Raw genomic sequence first — 17,720 nt, forward strand, 5'->3', positions numbered from 1 at the left:
TAAATTACCAAAAAATAAAGCAAAAAGATAAATCATGCCAATGTGATTTTGCTTACTTTGGGCATGAATTAATGTCAAATAATTTCTATTGTGGGCATTTTGCATGTAAAAACATGTTCCACATGGGCATCTAAATAGTTTTGAATTGAATATGACAGAAAATTATGTGAAAAGCAAATAAAATTATTGCAGTAATTTTAATTTTTGCAATAGAGATAATTTAAGCGCACATCATTCTGTGTGAGCCTCAAGAAAACATTATTTTGTTGCCGGAGGTACATTGAACCCAAAATGGTTGTCCCAAGGATAAACCCCACCTAAGACTGAATACGGCCACGAGACCATGGAACCTGAGAAACTCGTTAAAGAGAAAGTTTAAGAGTACGTGAAACCATTTAGGAGTAAAGGGGTGGTACCCAAAATTTTTTGTACAAAAATTATGGGTTGGCTATCTACCTGCTACAAGGGTAAGGTGATATGTTCTCAACCTGACATATAGATGGAATTCCAATCAACAAAACTTTATGATTCCTGCTTGGGTGCAGTGTCATTAGTTCGTATGACAATTTTTGTATTGTTCTCTCAAGTGGTTTATTTACATGTATTGTCGCAATAGACATATTTCGTGTTCTCTGTTAACATGGAAAAACCTGAATTCCGTGCTGTTATAAAATTCTTTGTTTTGGATGAATTCACCCTGAAAGAAATTGACATTGGACCCCGAAGGAAGTTGACAAAAGTGTATGGGGGCTCTGCTCCTTCAATGTCAAACGTTAAAAAGTGGGCAGCTGAATTTAAACGTGGTTGCACATCCCTCGACGATTACCCACATCAAGGATGGCCAAAAACTGCAACCATACCAGAAACCATCGAATAGGTGCACGATATCGTGTTGGAGGAAAGGCAAGTGGAGGTTAGTGAGATAGCTTAAGTCATGGGGATATCGGAAGAAAGGGTGCGAAACATATTTCACAAAGAAGTAGGGATGCAAAAGCTCTGCACAAGGTGGGTGCCACATTTGCTGAATGCCAATCAAAAGGAAATGCACAAACTGGCCAATTTTGTGCAGCAATTTGTCACCATTGATGAAACATGGGTCCATCACTGGCCATCATGGGCCACACCACCATGGGCCAGAAACAGAACACCAGTCGAAGCAGTGGGTGGAAGCCGGTGATTCAGCACCAAATAAAGCGAAGTCGATCACATCTGCCGGAAATGTTATGGCCAGTGTGTTTTGGGATGAGAAAGGGAAATTTAAACCCTGATTGATTAAGTAAATTTATAACCCTGAAAAAGGTGAAACTATTGCAGGATAATATTACTCCAACCTTCTTGACCAGCTGAATGCCAAAATTTGTGAGAAGAGGTCTGGTTTGAAGAAGAAAAAAATCATCTTTCACCAGGACAACTCACCTGCTCACATAGGTGCGCTGGCGATAGGAAAACCACGGGATTTGGGGAACAATTTGCTTAGCCATCCCCCCCTTTTCTCCTGATATAGCACTCTCAGACTTCCATCAATTCCCAAACTTGAAGAAATTTGTTTCTGGGAAGCACTAAGCGTCCAATGAAGAAGTTGAGAGGGCCGTAGATGGATATTTTCACAGCCTTCCAGACTTACTTCCGGGGAGGAATGCTGATGTTGGAGAATAGCTGGGCCAAATGTGTTGAAGTCAAGGGAGATCATGTAGAAAAATATAATAATCTTTTAACTGAAAATCACAGTCTTTCATTGTCAGGCTGAGAACATTACACTTTACCCTCATATATATATAGATAGCAGATATATAATTTGAATCAGTGAAGTTGTTCATTGAAAATGAATTCACAAAAGCCATTTGTAAGTACTCACTTGGAGTTGATTTGCAAGTTGCAATATCAAAAATCAGAACTCACTGATGCCATGCAACCAAGTGGGTTCAAAATGAGAGTTTGTTTAGTTCAGTAGAGTCACTCACCGAACATATCTGTTGATTTTTTTTCATTTGGTTAAGTTTATTCCCTCATCTTATACAATTGAGAGACAACTGAATGTTTTATTAGAACTGAAAATGCAGAGTTAAGCTCATTGTTAATATTCATTTTTGATCCACTTTATTGTACAAGTAGCTTAAATTTACTACTTCATATCATTAAATAATTAATAGCCTAAACTTTAAAACAATTTAAATAATATTTTATAACTTGATGTTTCCTAAAGGTTTTTGTATGTTATTCCAGGTGGTTTGAGCCATTTGTTATGCAGTGGTTAAATGAAAACGATGATGTATCGTTAGAGTATCTCCATGGTGCCTTCAATAGAGATAAGAAAGATGGGGTATGTACCATTCTTTCATTCTTTCTCATAAAAATTAAATTGATTTCTTACTGTAATTTTCATTGAGGTACATAATATTTTTATTATTTGATATAACCATGCAATAAGATTGTAATACAATTAATTTAATTAATGATATTCATATAGTCGACTGTATATTGAAGCTGTGGTCATTTAATCAAATGGAATATTATTTTGAATAACTTCATGGCTTTCAAATTTTAAAAAATCATACCGATGACTATTGGAGCTGTTCCTCTGTATAAAATCAAATGTTTCATGTGTCAATATCTTTGCATAAAACAACTCATCACTCATGACGTATGATTACAACTCATTGCACTCATCATTGAAATCCCTCCAGGAATAATAAACTCATCACATGTAAGGTCTCGCAAAATGAAATTTCACATGATTCATTAAATAAATTTCTTCAATCTGAACTCATCATTTGCTGAATTATCAGCTGAAGTAGTTTCCAATTGGCCACTTTGTGCTGCTTTTCTCATTTCATTATGTAATGTTTTCTTTTCCACAGTTTCAAAGAAGCAGTGAACATGCCCTCTTCTCCAATTCTGTTGTGGATGTCTTTACTCAACTCACTCAGTGCTTTGATGTAGTCTCCAAACTTGAGTGCCCCGATCCTGAAATTTGGAAACGGTACATGAAACGCTTCGCAAAAACAATAGTTAAAGTATTAATAGCTTATGCAGATATTGTGAAGAGAGATTTCTCCGGTCATCTCAAGGAAGAAAGAATAGTAAGTGTAATGCTTTTTATACTTTTAACATGTTTATTTTGTATTATTATTTTCAGTGTCTTACATGTAAATTCATGCAAAAGTTTGCATCTTGGAAAATGTAAAATCATTTCCCCAGGGTATCTTTCAAGAAGTAAAACATAAATATTTTATCTATGTGATCAAATTCATCCTCCAACTCAGATATATTAGCAGCCAGCTGCCCGTTGCTGTTTCCATGCAATTTTAATAAAAACACCCTTAATTTATGAAATTATCAATAATCATGTGTGAGGGTGGGATGAAAAGTTTCCGGCCTGACCAAGAGATGGTGCCAGTAGATCTAATTTTTGGATTGTATTGTATAGTACTATATCTCCTAAGCTTTCATGTACATTTTCAAGTTGATTGCTTTGTTAATATACATTTGAGAGCCGACTGAACAAGACACCTTGATTAAGAGTTACGTGAAAATGGAAAAATCAGAGAAGCGTATAGTCATCAAATACTTCTACGTATAAGGCCTAGCACCACTTCAAATTAAAGAAGAACTGCATTCAACACTGAAAGACTCTTCTCCATCATATTAAATGATTAAGCAGTGGGTTTCTGAATTTTAGAAAGGTCACATGAGCATATCTGACGAACCACATTCAGGACACCCTGTTTAGGTCACAACTACTGAAATTATTGAAAAAATTCATAAAATGGTGATGGTGGACCGCAGATTAAAAAAGTAAGTGAGATAGCTGAGACTACTAGGAAGTCAACTGATTGTGTACACAATATTTTATGTGAACATTTGGGCACGGAGAAGCTCTGCACAAGTTTGCCGGCATACTATATGATCAAATATTGACCAGGAAAACTGTTTCAATCAAAAATTTGGTGTTCTACAAGCAAAACCCCAGCAAATTTTTGCATCATTGATAATTGTGGAAGAAACTCGTATTCTTCACTACACTCCTGAAAGTAAACAGCAATGGAAACAATAGATTGGACGAGGTGAAACAACCCCAAAGTAGGCAAAAACAATTTTATCAGTGAATAAGGTTATGGTGGCTGTTTTTTGAGATGGCAAAGGGATTATTTTCATTGATTAAATGAAAAAGGGTAAGGCCATTGGAAAACAATGCTATGAAGAGTTATTGCAATGTTAAAAGGACCAAGTGAAAAATACATGACCTCATTTAGTGAAGAAAAAAATCTTATTTCACCATGAAAACGCACCTGCCCATTTGTCCATCATTGGGATGGCTAAAATCTTTGAATTGTTCCTCCATTCACCATAGTCAACAGATTTAGCCCTCAGTAATGATCATATGCTTCCTAACCTAAAAAAACGGCTAAGAGGTAAAACATTTGAGAGCAACAAGGAAGTCATCGATGCCATAAATGAGTATTTTGAGGAACTAGACAAATTGGGTGAAAAGCTGGTAACATTGCATTTGAGCACCGTAATGAAAAATGAAATTGTCTTTATGGAGATTATGTTGAAAAATAAAGCGAAAAAAAAACAAAAAGTTAGATTTCTTTATCAGGCCGGAAACTTTTCACCCCATCCTTGTATGCGGTGACATAGGATTATTGTTCAATCAAACTAATCACCAAATGTGATCAATTGTAAGTAGGTACCAATTGAAAACTTTCCACTTTCCACCTTATAAGTTAAAGTTCAGGTTTTAGTAAATATTTTATTCCTGTAGAGCAACTAGTGCCTATCATTTTAAATGTCTCATAATGATTGGTGCCTTATATTTTTAATATTGTAATTAGTTCTCCACAGAAGAAATCTATCAATGGTATGAAATGTTATATGCCCTCATGTTGCAAGATTTTACACATTTAGTATAGCTGGTATTACAAATGATATTACTTTTGTACCCAAGTTAGATATACTCATTCATTATTCATTTTGGTTCTTTAAAATTAGATAGTGAAAAATTATCTAAATTTGAAAGAATACATGCTTGATCTAAATCCTGAGATAAATTTATTGTAACACTTTTTCAATGCATACATATATTGAGAGGTGAAATACAATATCCCAATTAATAAGAAGGCAGATGAAATGTTTCTCATAATTGATTTAATATGACACCTAACCATTTCATCTAAGGAGTTTCTTAACTTGTCTATGTTGCTTTGTATTGCAATTAAACCTGAAAATCAGGAATATTTTCTTCCTAATGTATACTCCCTTTCCAAAATAAATTGAAATATATGCTTTAAAGCTCAGCAACATGTATGCACCTCAATTGAATAATAATATGATAATAATAATACTTTATTCATTTTGAAAAATGGTACAACCATATTAAATGTCATCAATATAAATATTATTTAACATATAAATATAAGTTCTTAAATGCGATGAAGATTATAACAAAATAATTCATCCAATGAGTAGAATGGGTGAGCAAGTAGCCAGGTATATACCCTATTCTTGAAACTCTGGATACCGTCTGATTCAACTGAGTAGGCAGATAGTTATACAGTCATATGTTCATGTTATGAAATGTGTTGTAAGTTGATGACCATCTACAATAAGTAGTATTTAGATTTTATTTTCCTCTTGTGGCGTAGTTATGGATATTATTTCTTAATTGGTAAGTTTCTATATTGACTTTCACATGAATAAGAGCCTTAAAGTTAGATAAACTAAATACAGTCATGATTCCGTACCTAGTAAAAAAAGGTTTGCAGGAATCATGTGGTGGTATATTAGCAACAGAGGTGACTGCTCAAATCAAATCATTTCTTTTTAACAAAATATAACTTATGATCCTGAAAAAGAGGGTAAACATGTCACTTTATTAAGTTATTATTCTGCATGTAAAAAATGAATTACAAGAAAACTTTCATACATATTTGGATCCATTGCTCTTTGATAATTCAATGTGTCCAAAATGAACAAGATATGCTGTTAACATGCTATATTTTCATCCATAGGCATGCATTCTAATGAACAATATCCAACAACTAAGAGTGCAATTAGAAAAAATGTTTGAATCAATGGGTGGAGAGAAGTTAGAAGAGGATGCTGCAAATATTTTGAAGGAATTGCAGCAGAATCTGAATGCCGCCTTGGATGACCTGGCTCAAGAATTTGCCGTAAGGTGAGTGAAATGTTCAAAATGGGGCACACCGTACATCATTCAGTGTTCATAGTGAGAAGAAGGGTCTGTTCCTTTGGGAGGTTATGTGGCCTGAGATGTCATCAAAATAAAAACGGAAATATATGTTTTCACTTCTCAATTTTGAATATCAAAATTTGTGAAATTATATGGTGGTAGGACCATTTGGTGAGTTCCGAGTATATTATACAAGAGTACACTTGCTGAATATGTTTTTGGGAAAAGGTCTGCATTGAATACTTGGCTTATCCATCATGTGTATGGGTGTATGGCAAAGGGAGGTCCTATGGGGATAATTAAAGTCATTTTATTTGATGAGAGACTTAGAATGTCTGTGACATAAAGGTATTTTTAGCCGCAGAATATAAAACCAACCTTTATTTAATGATTTCATAATTAGACCAGGTGAGAATGTGGGTAATAGGGAAGTTCAGAATGAAAGCTTCTGCAGTATGAAAGACTCTCAAGAATTAGGCCTATAATAATGGCAGCTGAAGACCAGGAAGATCGGGATATGAACTGTGTGATCTTAGACAAGGGAACAAGAGTGACTGACAGACGTTGACAAAGAGAAAAATATGACGAGATAAAAATTTTGAGAAAAAGCATGAAGCGAGAAAGGAGTAGGCCAAGAAAGCCCAAGGTTTAATGAGATCAAGAAGACAGTATGGGTACAGGAAATTGCATGAAGTGGGATTATTTAGGTATCTTGTAATTTTATTAATTTTGAAGAATAACATGAGTGTGCTTTGGAAAATTTGCAACATGGAAAAACATTCAATGAAAAAATATTCGCTATAAAATGTCATGAGTGCTTTTATTAGCGTATCTGGTATCACTAGGATAGTTGATTTGAGTTAGGAAACATATTGATGGTTATGTTAAAATTTTAATATAAAGTGCCTAAGCTGCTCATCTTATCAAACTGAGTCACAGATATGTAGAAATTTTAGATTTTATGAACTTTATTCACTCTGGGAAGAGAATTTTATGTTTCTAAATGGCCAATAGCTTCTAAAGTATAAACAAAACACATAAAAACCAAGACTAGTAATACCAAAATTCATAAATTATAAGAATGGTTCACTGTTTGTCTATGCTCTCTTCATGATTCATAACTCTTGTCATTCAACAAGTTTTGATTGTAATTTTTACAATGAATAATTCCAAAGTACATAATAAAACTCATTTGACAGGTGTAATTAAAATGTTCACTTCCAAACCATAATATTTAGAATATGACCGTGGAGTGCCTGTTATACCACTGATCTTAAATGATTGTGAAATAGTAATATATTGCCAAGATTTACATTCACATAACTTTCTTCCTTTAGTCACATCTTTTCTCTTTTGTCATCATGTAAAAGTATCTTGGAAGAATGTTAACATGTACTCATTTTTTCCACAAATATTACAACCTATAACAAAATGTTGTTTGAAATAAATTAATTTTTATTCTGCTTCAAAAATAAAATATTTTTAAAGGATTTAGTATTGGTTAATCAAGTTGAAAATCCATATAGCTAAAATAATTAACAACTCATTCATGTTTGTACGTGTTTATCAGGGTTTATAATCCAGCATTTGTAATGGAGGCTTTTGCAATGATACACGGATGACATCAAGGTTTTCGAGTCAAATATCCTCCAACATTGATACATCACGCTAGATGATGATTTTGCATTGAAGTTAGCATATTCAGGTACAAAGTGAAAGCAGTCAAATTCCAGCCAAGTGGATGAATAAGAGAGCAATCCAAAAAACATCGCTGTTATCAATATAGCATTTGTTTCTAATACTAAGCGACCTCAGAATAATTGCATGCGCTTTATTCATTTGCACTACACCATAAAAATTATTTTAATCCAAATTTTTCATTCTGAAAGACCAAAGTATAGATTAAATGGTAAGGTTACTGACAAATTGTCACACATCCTCTGCTAAAAGATTTCCCAACCTGTGAGAATCATGGAGCTACAAGCTAAAATTTCCCTCCACTTGTAGCTTGGAGCCGAGAATAACTGCTAGTGTTAGAGAGCTTGGGGATCTGCTCTTGTCAATCAAGGGAGGTGGCCAAGTTACTCTCAATCAACCGTCCCAGAGGAATGCAGTGGCTGCCGAAGCAGATGAAGTCCTAAGGCCACTTATGGATCTCCTTGATGGTATGTATCCATATACAATATTAATTATAATCTAATATAATTTATCATGAACTATTATTAATGATCATAATATACATGGTGTTAGAGAAGTGATGTTAAATATTTTCAGTGCTGTAGATTTTGAATTTTTAGTGCATTTTCTCTCTGCTAATGTGCTCTTAGCCAGAGGGTTCAGAGCAGACATTGCAAAAGTTGACTAAAGTCAAACAATTCGACCAAGAAAAGACTTCATTGGTTAAAAAAAAATATAGAGAGCAGGTTTTTAATTTTTATGGCCTAATGAGCAACTGCATGACTTGACCAAAATCTTTTGAGATAAAATCTGAAATTTGTTAAAATTTCTTCAATCTAAAATAATTTTTCATTGTAAATTTTTTTGATTTCTAAGATACAAAACTACATGTAAAATATTGGTGCAAAATTAAAAAGATATGCCAAGTTTTTCTGTGGTATCATCATATGGGTAATATGGGATATGGGTAATTCAATAAGTCATAAGAAGTGTTCCTTTAAAAGCCCCGAAATTTCAGAGTTTAAGAGGATGCCTTGATAGCTTAAGTGGCTAAAGCACTCAACCGGATATTGAGGGATCTGGGTTTGAATCCCAGTCAAGGCGAATGATTTTTACACTCTGAAATTGTTGCATTGAAATGCACATTAGCGGATGACTCCGTTAAAAGTTACTGTTGCGGCATCTCCCGCAGTTTCTTTTGGAATTTGATAAGAAGGGAATATAACAACAAATTATTTTGGGTTTTTTCAATTTAAGAATGTTTGGAGGTGTATTGTATAATCTTTGCAAAGTTTATTTCAAATTCCTTATCTGTACCTTTTGACTTTTACCTTAAGTTGTGTTATATGTGTTTTGCATTATTCTATCCTTTACAAGCAATGACCTAATTATGTAGAACCTGTGAATAATTGAGTGTAAATTCTTTTCATGTATTAGTAATGATGATTTAATATGCATCAAAGGCTTGATATTCTAATAATGTGGATATGCGAGGAAAATAATCAAATAATAATAATAATCTTTATTCATCAATGTAAATTTAAAATGAACGCATCTACAGTCATGAAGCAATGAAAAACGAGATAGCCGAAACCGCACACTGTGATTGGCAGTGGGTTTTTGTAAGGGGGTGGGTAAAAACATAATTAGAAGTCAGGGGAAAGATAGGAAAAACACACTAGGTCACTAGGATGTGTTTGGGAAAAGTGACCCACGCGACCTCAATAACACACAAACAATGAATAATAAATGAGGAAAAACTTACAAACACTCGATCCCTTGCGTGCGTTAAGTAATTACAGTCACTCTTGTGAATTGCATTCATTCACACGCAAAGGGGTTGCTTGCAAAAATAATATGTAAGGAAACAAACTTAAGTCCCCTCAACCACTAGGGGGGGCCTCTTTTTTTCTTTTTTGATTTTTTATTTCAATTGGTTTTTCATTCCTGTGTGAGTACAACAGGTTCCTAGCATAGGATATCCTTGCTAACCCTGAGTGTGTGTGTGAATGCGATTCACAAGAGTGATTGTACTTCCTTAATACACCCTAGGGATTGAGTGGTTTTAAGTTTGTTTCTATTATTTATTATTTTTGCATTGTTTGTGTGTGATTGAGGTACACGTGGGTCACTTTTTCCCAAACAAACCCAAATGGCCTAGCATGTGCTTTCTATCTTCTCCTTACTTGTCACTCTGATTTTACCCCGCTTAAACAAACCTAGTGCCAATCAAGTTTATGGTCTCCGTTATTTTGTTTTCCATTTTTTCATCAAAGAGCAGCACTTGCCACTATATATGTCATCAAAAGAAAAACATATAAATACATCCATTCATTACCATTGTGAAGAGAGACATATATATTCAAATTTCACTCTAGAGAAGTCTAGTTCAAAATATTAACTTAGTTTAGAAAAGTACAATGGGTTTTAAATTAACTAATCCTCAATCACATTTTTAAACCAATTATAGCTAGTCAGTCCAGCTGTATTGGGAAATTTGTTATTGAACTTTAAGGCAAGATTATTTGACTGGTTGAAGGTTTTGGACAATCTGCATTGGGCAATATCTAACATATTTCTGGATCTTGGATTATGGCTGTATATTTTGCCTCTTAATGCCAAGTTATTTTCATTATCTATTACATGAATTAAGCACTGGTAAATGTATATGTTAAAGGCAGTCGTCACTTTAAGCCTAACAAATAGTGGATGACCGTGATCATGATGGCCAGAGCTGGTTATAATCCTAAAAGCTTTCTTTTGTAACTTAAGCAGAGCTTTTGTGTCACCTGCATCTCCTCAAAACCTTAGGCCATAACTTAGGTGGCTTTGGTAAAAGGCAAATAGGCAAGTCTCAAATGTTCCTCAGGAACACAGCTTTTAAGTCTCCTGGTTAAGAAGAGATTCTTGGAAAGTTTTTTGGAGATTACAGTCACATGACTTTTCCAGGAAATATTAGAGTCAATTAAAATCCCTAGGAGTTTGACAGAGCTTTGAGCTTTACCAGCACTTCTAAGGTTTCATATAAGATATTGGGTTTTTTCACAATTTAAAAATGGTTTATTAGCTGAGAACAGTCACTAGCACATGCATTTACATGTCTTTCAGTTCTTCATGTGCTTCATGTACCAAAAAAGATCAATACTCTTGATGAGTCATGTGCATATTTCATTCTATTTCAGGATCCCTTACTTTGTACGCACAGTCCTGTGAGAAAACTGTCTTAAAGAGACTTCTTAAGGAGCTATGGAAGATAGTGATGAGGATACTGGAGAAAACTGTTGTCCTACCACCAATGACTGATAAGAGTGTGAGTAAAAATTGCTTGACATTTTCATGTACCACTCACATCCATGTAAGATGCATTTTTCATTTTGGTCATTGAATTTTGATGAAAATAATTTGTAAAAAGTATCTCATATTGGAGTATGTTATTGGTTAAGTAACAGGATATTCTGCGATATTGGAACATAAGTTTTATAATTATATATGTTTATTATTAGTCTACAGTTTTTTTTCCTGGAAAATTAGAACCACAACAACAGATAGTAGTTTGCCTCTTAATTGAAAGAACATTGCTATTGTAAGACATATGCATCCAAACCATATTAACCTTCAATTCATCGATGACTACACAAAATTCTCCTGTTAACTGCAGGACTTTCCTCAAGCAGTCAAGAATTTTTATACTAACTTGAAACAAAATGTAATGAATTGTTTCCCAATTATGTTTCATTGGTTATAAATTTCATTACATTAGGGAATATTTCTGTAAGCCATGTATCCTCCTGTAAGGTGACACATAATTTTAATCAATGCTGATTTAAAGAGAAAAGATGCTACAGAACTCATTGTCAGGCTGAGAACTGTTCATCATACCCTTGTACTACTCTCTTATCTTCATCCTCTGTGTCGGCATTGTGCTTTCTCATTTTTAGTGAGCATTCTCTTTGTTCCTCTGATATTTTTTATCTTCAATATAACCACTCCTACTTTTGACGAAAAATAAATGTACACTGAACACTTGATTATTTGTGTGTGGATTATTCATTTTGAAGATTATGCAAACTATTCTCTCTTCCCAGCACCTCAAAATTTTAATGGAATTATAATTGTAAAGATAACTAAATGCCTTGATACATTGATATACTTCTTTCAAAATACAAGTTTGAAATGCCTGAGCTTCCTTAAAAGTTTTTAATTTGACAAAATCAAAAGATGTCTATAATATATAATGTTTTAATTTAAACACTTTTGTGCCATTGGTACTCTCCCATTATCGTTTTCCTTGTATTTATTCATTAACCTCAAGAATTTCATATTCTCCTTTAATTAGAGGAAATACATAGTTTCACTCTGCAACAAATTAGCTATTAACTATCAGCACTGCATTAGTTTGATTGGTGCTTCTTCTCATTATGAGTTTGAATCTGTATCAGAGATCATTTTTTTCATTCATCCTTCCCCAGTCATTTGTCTTTTCCTAGCTAAGTGATTGGTTTATCTTTCTAGCTGAGGTAAAAAGTTCCACTAAAATATTGCGATAGTTCTGTATTCTTGTTAATTCTACTCTGATAAAATGGCTGAGGAGACGTACTTTCCATTGCTAAAAAACTCGAATTAATCACACATAACAAAAAAGGAGAGCCTCCCCCTGTGTTTCCATTTATATTTTGTCTATCTATATCTTCCACATATTTTGGTTGTATGTACTTCACCATACGCCCATTAGTATGGATGATCAAGAGTTCACTGTACTTAGTTTCTTCACCTCTCATTTACTGTCTTGCTTGTATCCCCATTTCACTCTATATCACCTATTGTATCTCAGTGGAGTATAATATCATTTAGGCTTCAACCCATTCATTCTTTACTCTTGGAATGTCTTAATTTTACTCTCCCCTCCAATGTTTTCTTCCCCTCCACACACAAGGGAAGTGTGTGCAGTCTGTCACAATTCAGGGTCACTCTAGGGATTGCAACCTACCCCTGATGACTTTCTCCATCAAGCTATCACCAATCAGTTACAACTCATCAATCTAACTTGTCTCCTTTAAAGCTTAAATGTGTTCCTTCTCCCTCATCAATGGGTTCAAACCTTTTGAAATTTCAATGCAAAGCAACATTGGTTTTTAACATGTATTGTCCTTTTTGGGACAAAATCTTTTGGGAATTGCAGATGATACTGAAGAACTTAACAGACAATGCCAAAAATTTGGCAGCTAATGCCAAGATAGAGGATATGTCCCGTTTGATAAAGAACCACATGGTTGTGAAACAAGATGTGAAGAGTGCCCTCAGTGGAGTCATGGTGAGTATAGGGGAAGACTCAAGGGGAATATTCAAGCAAAAAAAATAAGTGTTTCCATCAATTATGACAGTCATCATGTTTTGATAGTATTATTCGAATATTATTTTACACCGTTTTGAAGAACTTTGTCATCAAGGTCACATAAATTCATTATTTAAAACAGAGTTTTGGAAAAAAAGAGTGAATATAAAAAAGAAAACATGAGACTCAAGGATGATTTAAGGTCTGGAGGTGGCCCCTTAGTCAGCAGAATTTTACCTACTGTATAGATAGTATTATTATATTCAGTAATTAGATTTTGTTTAGTACATAACATAATTAATTGTTGTATTTTTATATTCTCCCTTATCACAAAAAATATTTGCATACTCTAGAAAATTATTTTTTCAAAGTTTTATGTAAATCTCATCATACAGTATTTCAATATTTAAAATATGTAGATGGTACGACTGAAACAGAGTATTTTTTCTGATGGTAAAGATAATAATTAATATAATACAAAAAATATTTGCATACTCTAGAAAATTTTTTTTTCAAAGTTTTATGTAAATCTTATCATACAGTATTTCAATATTTAAAATATGTAGGTGGTACGACTGAAACAGAGTATTTTTTTCTGATGGGAAAGATAGTAATCATCACATTAAGCTTTCTTAATTTTAATAATTTTCGGCAGTTTTTCCTAGGCATGAAAAGATAATTCCACTTTTGCTAGGCCGATTTGGTTTTATCAAAGATGAGGTGAAGATTAGCACAATCACCACTGCAATCAAAAAGGTTTTGTTGTAGGAAATGGTGTTTTTAATATTTGTTAACTTGTTATGAAAACAGGACATCTCCAAGGAGGTGGAGAAAAACCTTTCCCCCAAGCAGTGTGCAGTTTTGGATGTGGCACTGGACACGATAAAGCAGTATTTCCATGCTGGTGGTAATGGCTTGAAGAAAACATTCCTGGAGAAGAGCTCAGAGTTGCAGTCCCTACGATACGCCCTCTCCCTCTACACCCAAACAACTGACACTCTCATCAAAACATTTGTTACGTCGCAGACCAAAGAAGGTGAGCAAACACAAGAAATCATTATGCCTTTGAAGGGTCATATTAATTTGGCACATGACATACTTGTGTGTTGTTGTCTTTTTTTTGGACTTTGTCTCTTCAATTTATTATTAACCATTTCCTTCTCTGTCTTTTAGCTTGTTTTTTTATGTTACTATGTTAAAGTGTGTGTTGAAGTCTCTAAATATCATTATATCTATGAACTCCTTTTTTCTTATAATTTTTCTGTAGGAACCAAACTTGTTTAAATGTCCCCCATTCTGATAAGGGAAAATAATGGCAACAATTGTAAAGCAGACGGATTGGAGCATTACATATTTATTTCCTTTTTACAATAATATGTAAATCTGGCTTCCTATGAAATGAATGCTATTTTTGAATTAGTTACAAGGGTATGGACTACTCACATTCATTCACAGTATTCTACTTATTGAAGATAATTTTGGGTATTCCTTAATGGATTTTATTTAACTATTTATTTCTGCATATAATAAGAAATTGCATTTGCCCAACCATTCATATATTGACACGTGGTTACAGGCTATGGAAAGGTTACTTTACTTCAAGAAGACAATTGTTCATTATTCTTTAAAGTCATGGCTGTGCACAGTTGAAAAACTGAATTCCCTAATTAGAAGAAAAAAACTAACAGATCAATCAAAATGAATATGCATTGAGTACTACTGATTATATCAAGCATATCCCATAGAGTTCTTAAAATATGAAACACTTTTTTTGGTCGAACATACTAATATATGCTAGTGAGCTTGTTATCATTAAATATCATTTCTATGATGGTATCCTGCCTACTTGAAGAATAAATGTTAAATGAGAGGGAGATGATAGGTACCTATGGGACTATTTGCCCAGGAACCGAAATGGAAATGTTTATGCTTAGCTATTTTGAAATTTGGTTGGCAATTTACATTTACATGCCTAAAGAGGTTTAGGTACTTTTATGTCTACATATAAGCATTTTACCAAATATACAGTATTATTTTAATCCTATGGAATGTGTTTAAGTACCCCTAGACTTTGCTCTCAATAAACAATTGATTAGAAATTTTTAAGAACGCTGACTAACCCATTAAATTATTAGTAGATTATTTTTAAAAGTAGTTTCTGTTTTTTCTACATATAAAATGTGTTGGCATAACCAAAACCAATGGGAGAGAGTCTATCTCTATACAATCCTTTTAGAATAAGTCCTGAAATTTAATTATAAGATGCAAGGGACTACTCCATGTTTTGCTGTAAAAAAAGGAACATAGAGTGAAATGCAGAAATTCTGAAGGGTTTTCATCTGACTTTCATTAGTTTTTAAGTAAATATCGGAAATCTCAGTATGTGTACTTGCATCCTGAAATGATTATGTAAGCATTAATTCTGTTAAAGCCCAAATGTTTTGTGCTAATCCTAATGTTTCTTAGGATGAATATTCTGCAGAATATTTCAATTTAAACATTATTGTGAACTGAAACTGTCAGAAATAATTTCTACCTACTGCCTTGATGCCTGCATTTATTTTTATTTGTTAATGGGAAATCTTTTTTCCCATAATAAACATTCATCACATCCCAAAGCCAGAATAGAAGTGATGAATAATGTTATGTATTCATTAGTAGTTGATGCATAGGGATAGAGTGGCTGATTGGCTGGAGGATCAGCAGATAATCAATAGCTTCTAACTCAGGCAGTTTTTTCAGGCAAAGAGACTACAGTTAATGGAAGCTTTCATGCAAATTATCTGTAAAAAATATGCTTTTAACTGATAAGATTCAGGTCATATCAACTTACTTAGTTAATTTTCAATTAGTTTCAAATTGTGAAATTGTAAACTCAATATGCAAGATAAACAGTATTATAAATTACTTTCAGAAACAACGAGAAAAATGATTGTCACTGATAAATTTTTCTTGAGGACTCTTCTGGTGGAAATTATTCAATTAATTAACATATAACTTAATTGTAATATCACAACTAGAAGGTAACCTTTTGGTCTCACACCTAAACTCCTGCTGTCCCACACTATTAGTTGACATTTTATTAATACAGGATCTCTTTTGTTCATTCTTAATTCCCAAAGCTGTTCACAATATGATGACAACATCAATTATTATTATGTCTGGCAGTCAATGTTCAACATTCCAATTTATTTTATGTGAGACCCTGGGATCATGTTAGAATAGGGAGAGAGAAAGTTTTAAAAATTGACATATAGATCATTATTTATTAAACTACCAATGTGTTGCACTCTAAGATGCCATTGCTATTCCTGGTTTAATCGGCAAAATATTTCAATTGGTACTATAATAAATGTTGAACTAATTACTAATGGCTAACTTTCTTAGTGCTAGCTAAAATGTTAGAAAATAATCAATCATTGCCAGGAAATTTGCATATTAAAGTGTAATGTTTTATCTGAAGTGCATCTATTATTGAAAGTTAGACAGTGAATATCGATTAAGACAGTGACAGTGGTATGGGCCATTGCTGAGCAATCAGCAGATTAAATGCTGGAAGGCCTAAGATGGTTATAGTACATACTGGCCACTGATGTTCAGGAGCAGTCCTTAACATGTTAAAATAGAATATAAATAATACAGTAAACTCTCGAGTATCCATGTTAATTGATGCATGCACGGATAACTGACAGAATTGAAAAATATGGATTCAATTTGTATGAATGAATATCATTTTAAGAAGCATGTGACTGTGATTAAGAAACAAGTAAAAGTATGGATAGTACAAAAATGTTAAACTTGAACCAATCAATACTACTGACCACTTTTGATTTTATGATCAAAATTAAAAACTTTCAAAAAAGCCAAGGTAATTCAAACTTGAATTTTTAAAAAAGTATATCAAAGTGTCAAAGCATTTAATATAGTTATTATGGTATTTATATTAATATTTTGAAGTGCTTGGAAGAGAATAGCATGGATGATTGAGAGTTTACTGTATGTATAATGTAAATTGATGATAATATATGAATGAAATATTTAAGAGTAAATCACTGTAAATTAATGAAATCATATGAAATTTTTCTTAACAACTTGGCATCACAAGGTATCGCCAACTGTGTCACTTTGACTGTCTTTGACACCATGAATTATGCATGCATTTGTTGAACACTAACGAATTTATTGATTTGTAACTTCTGCTTATTTAGATGAAGATGATAATTATATTTATTTACATATATAATCATATAATCAATGGAAGTTGATTTCAATGAGAGGTGATTACACTGGGGGCATTTAAACAACCATTTCCACAATTGCCTATCTCATTTAAAGGTGATTGAAATGGCATAACATTTAAGCATATTTATTTTGGTTTCACATTTTGTTATTATCTTCAAATTGTTGTTTTAACCTTTCACAAGAATAAATGGTTTTGTGAAGCATTTAATTTGTCTCAATCAGTAACTGAACTGTGTTCCATATTTTAAGTTGATTTCACTTCTTCACCTTGTGTTT

The 17,720-nt window shown here is 33.2% G+C and overlaps 1 protein-coding gene across 1 annotated transcript in view; it reads left to right on the plus strand.

Annotated features, from left to right (window-relative positions):
• The window catches only part of unc-13, a 114,405-nt gene that overhangs the window by 82,006 nt on the left and 14,679 nt on the right, over positions 1 to 17,720 (plus strand). Inside the window, exons 19-25 of the mRNA XM_071594263.1 lie at positions 2,224 to 2,320; positions 2,859 to 3,080; positions 6,012 to 6,178; positions 8,201 to 8,358; positions 11,053 to 11,180; positions 13,050 to 13,181; positions 14,013 to 14,238. Coding sequence (XP_071450364.1) covers positions 2,224 to 2,320; positions 2,859 to 3,080; positions 6,012 to 6,178; positions 8,201 to 8,358; positions 11,053 to 11,180; positions 13,050 to 13,181; positions 14,013 to 14,238 — 1,130 coding nt within the window. The remainder of the gene's footprint in view (positions 1 to 2,223; positions 2,321 to 2,858; positions 3,081 to 6,011; positions 6,179 to 8,200; positions 8,359 to 11,052; positions 11,181 to 13,049; positions 13,182 to 14,012; positions 14,239 to 17,720) is intronic.

Source organism: Hetaerina americana, unplaced genomic scaffold (genome assembly GCF_022747635.1).
Source record: "Hetaerina americana unplaced genomic scaffold, ioHetAmer1.1.p SCAF_6, whole genome shotgun sequence".
NCBI classification, from domain to species: domain Eukaryota; kingdom Metazoa; phylum Arthropoda; class Insecta; order Odonata; family Calopterygidae; genus Hetaerina; species Hetaerina americana.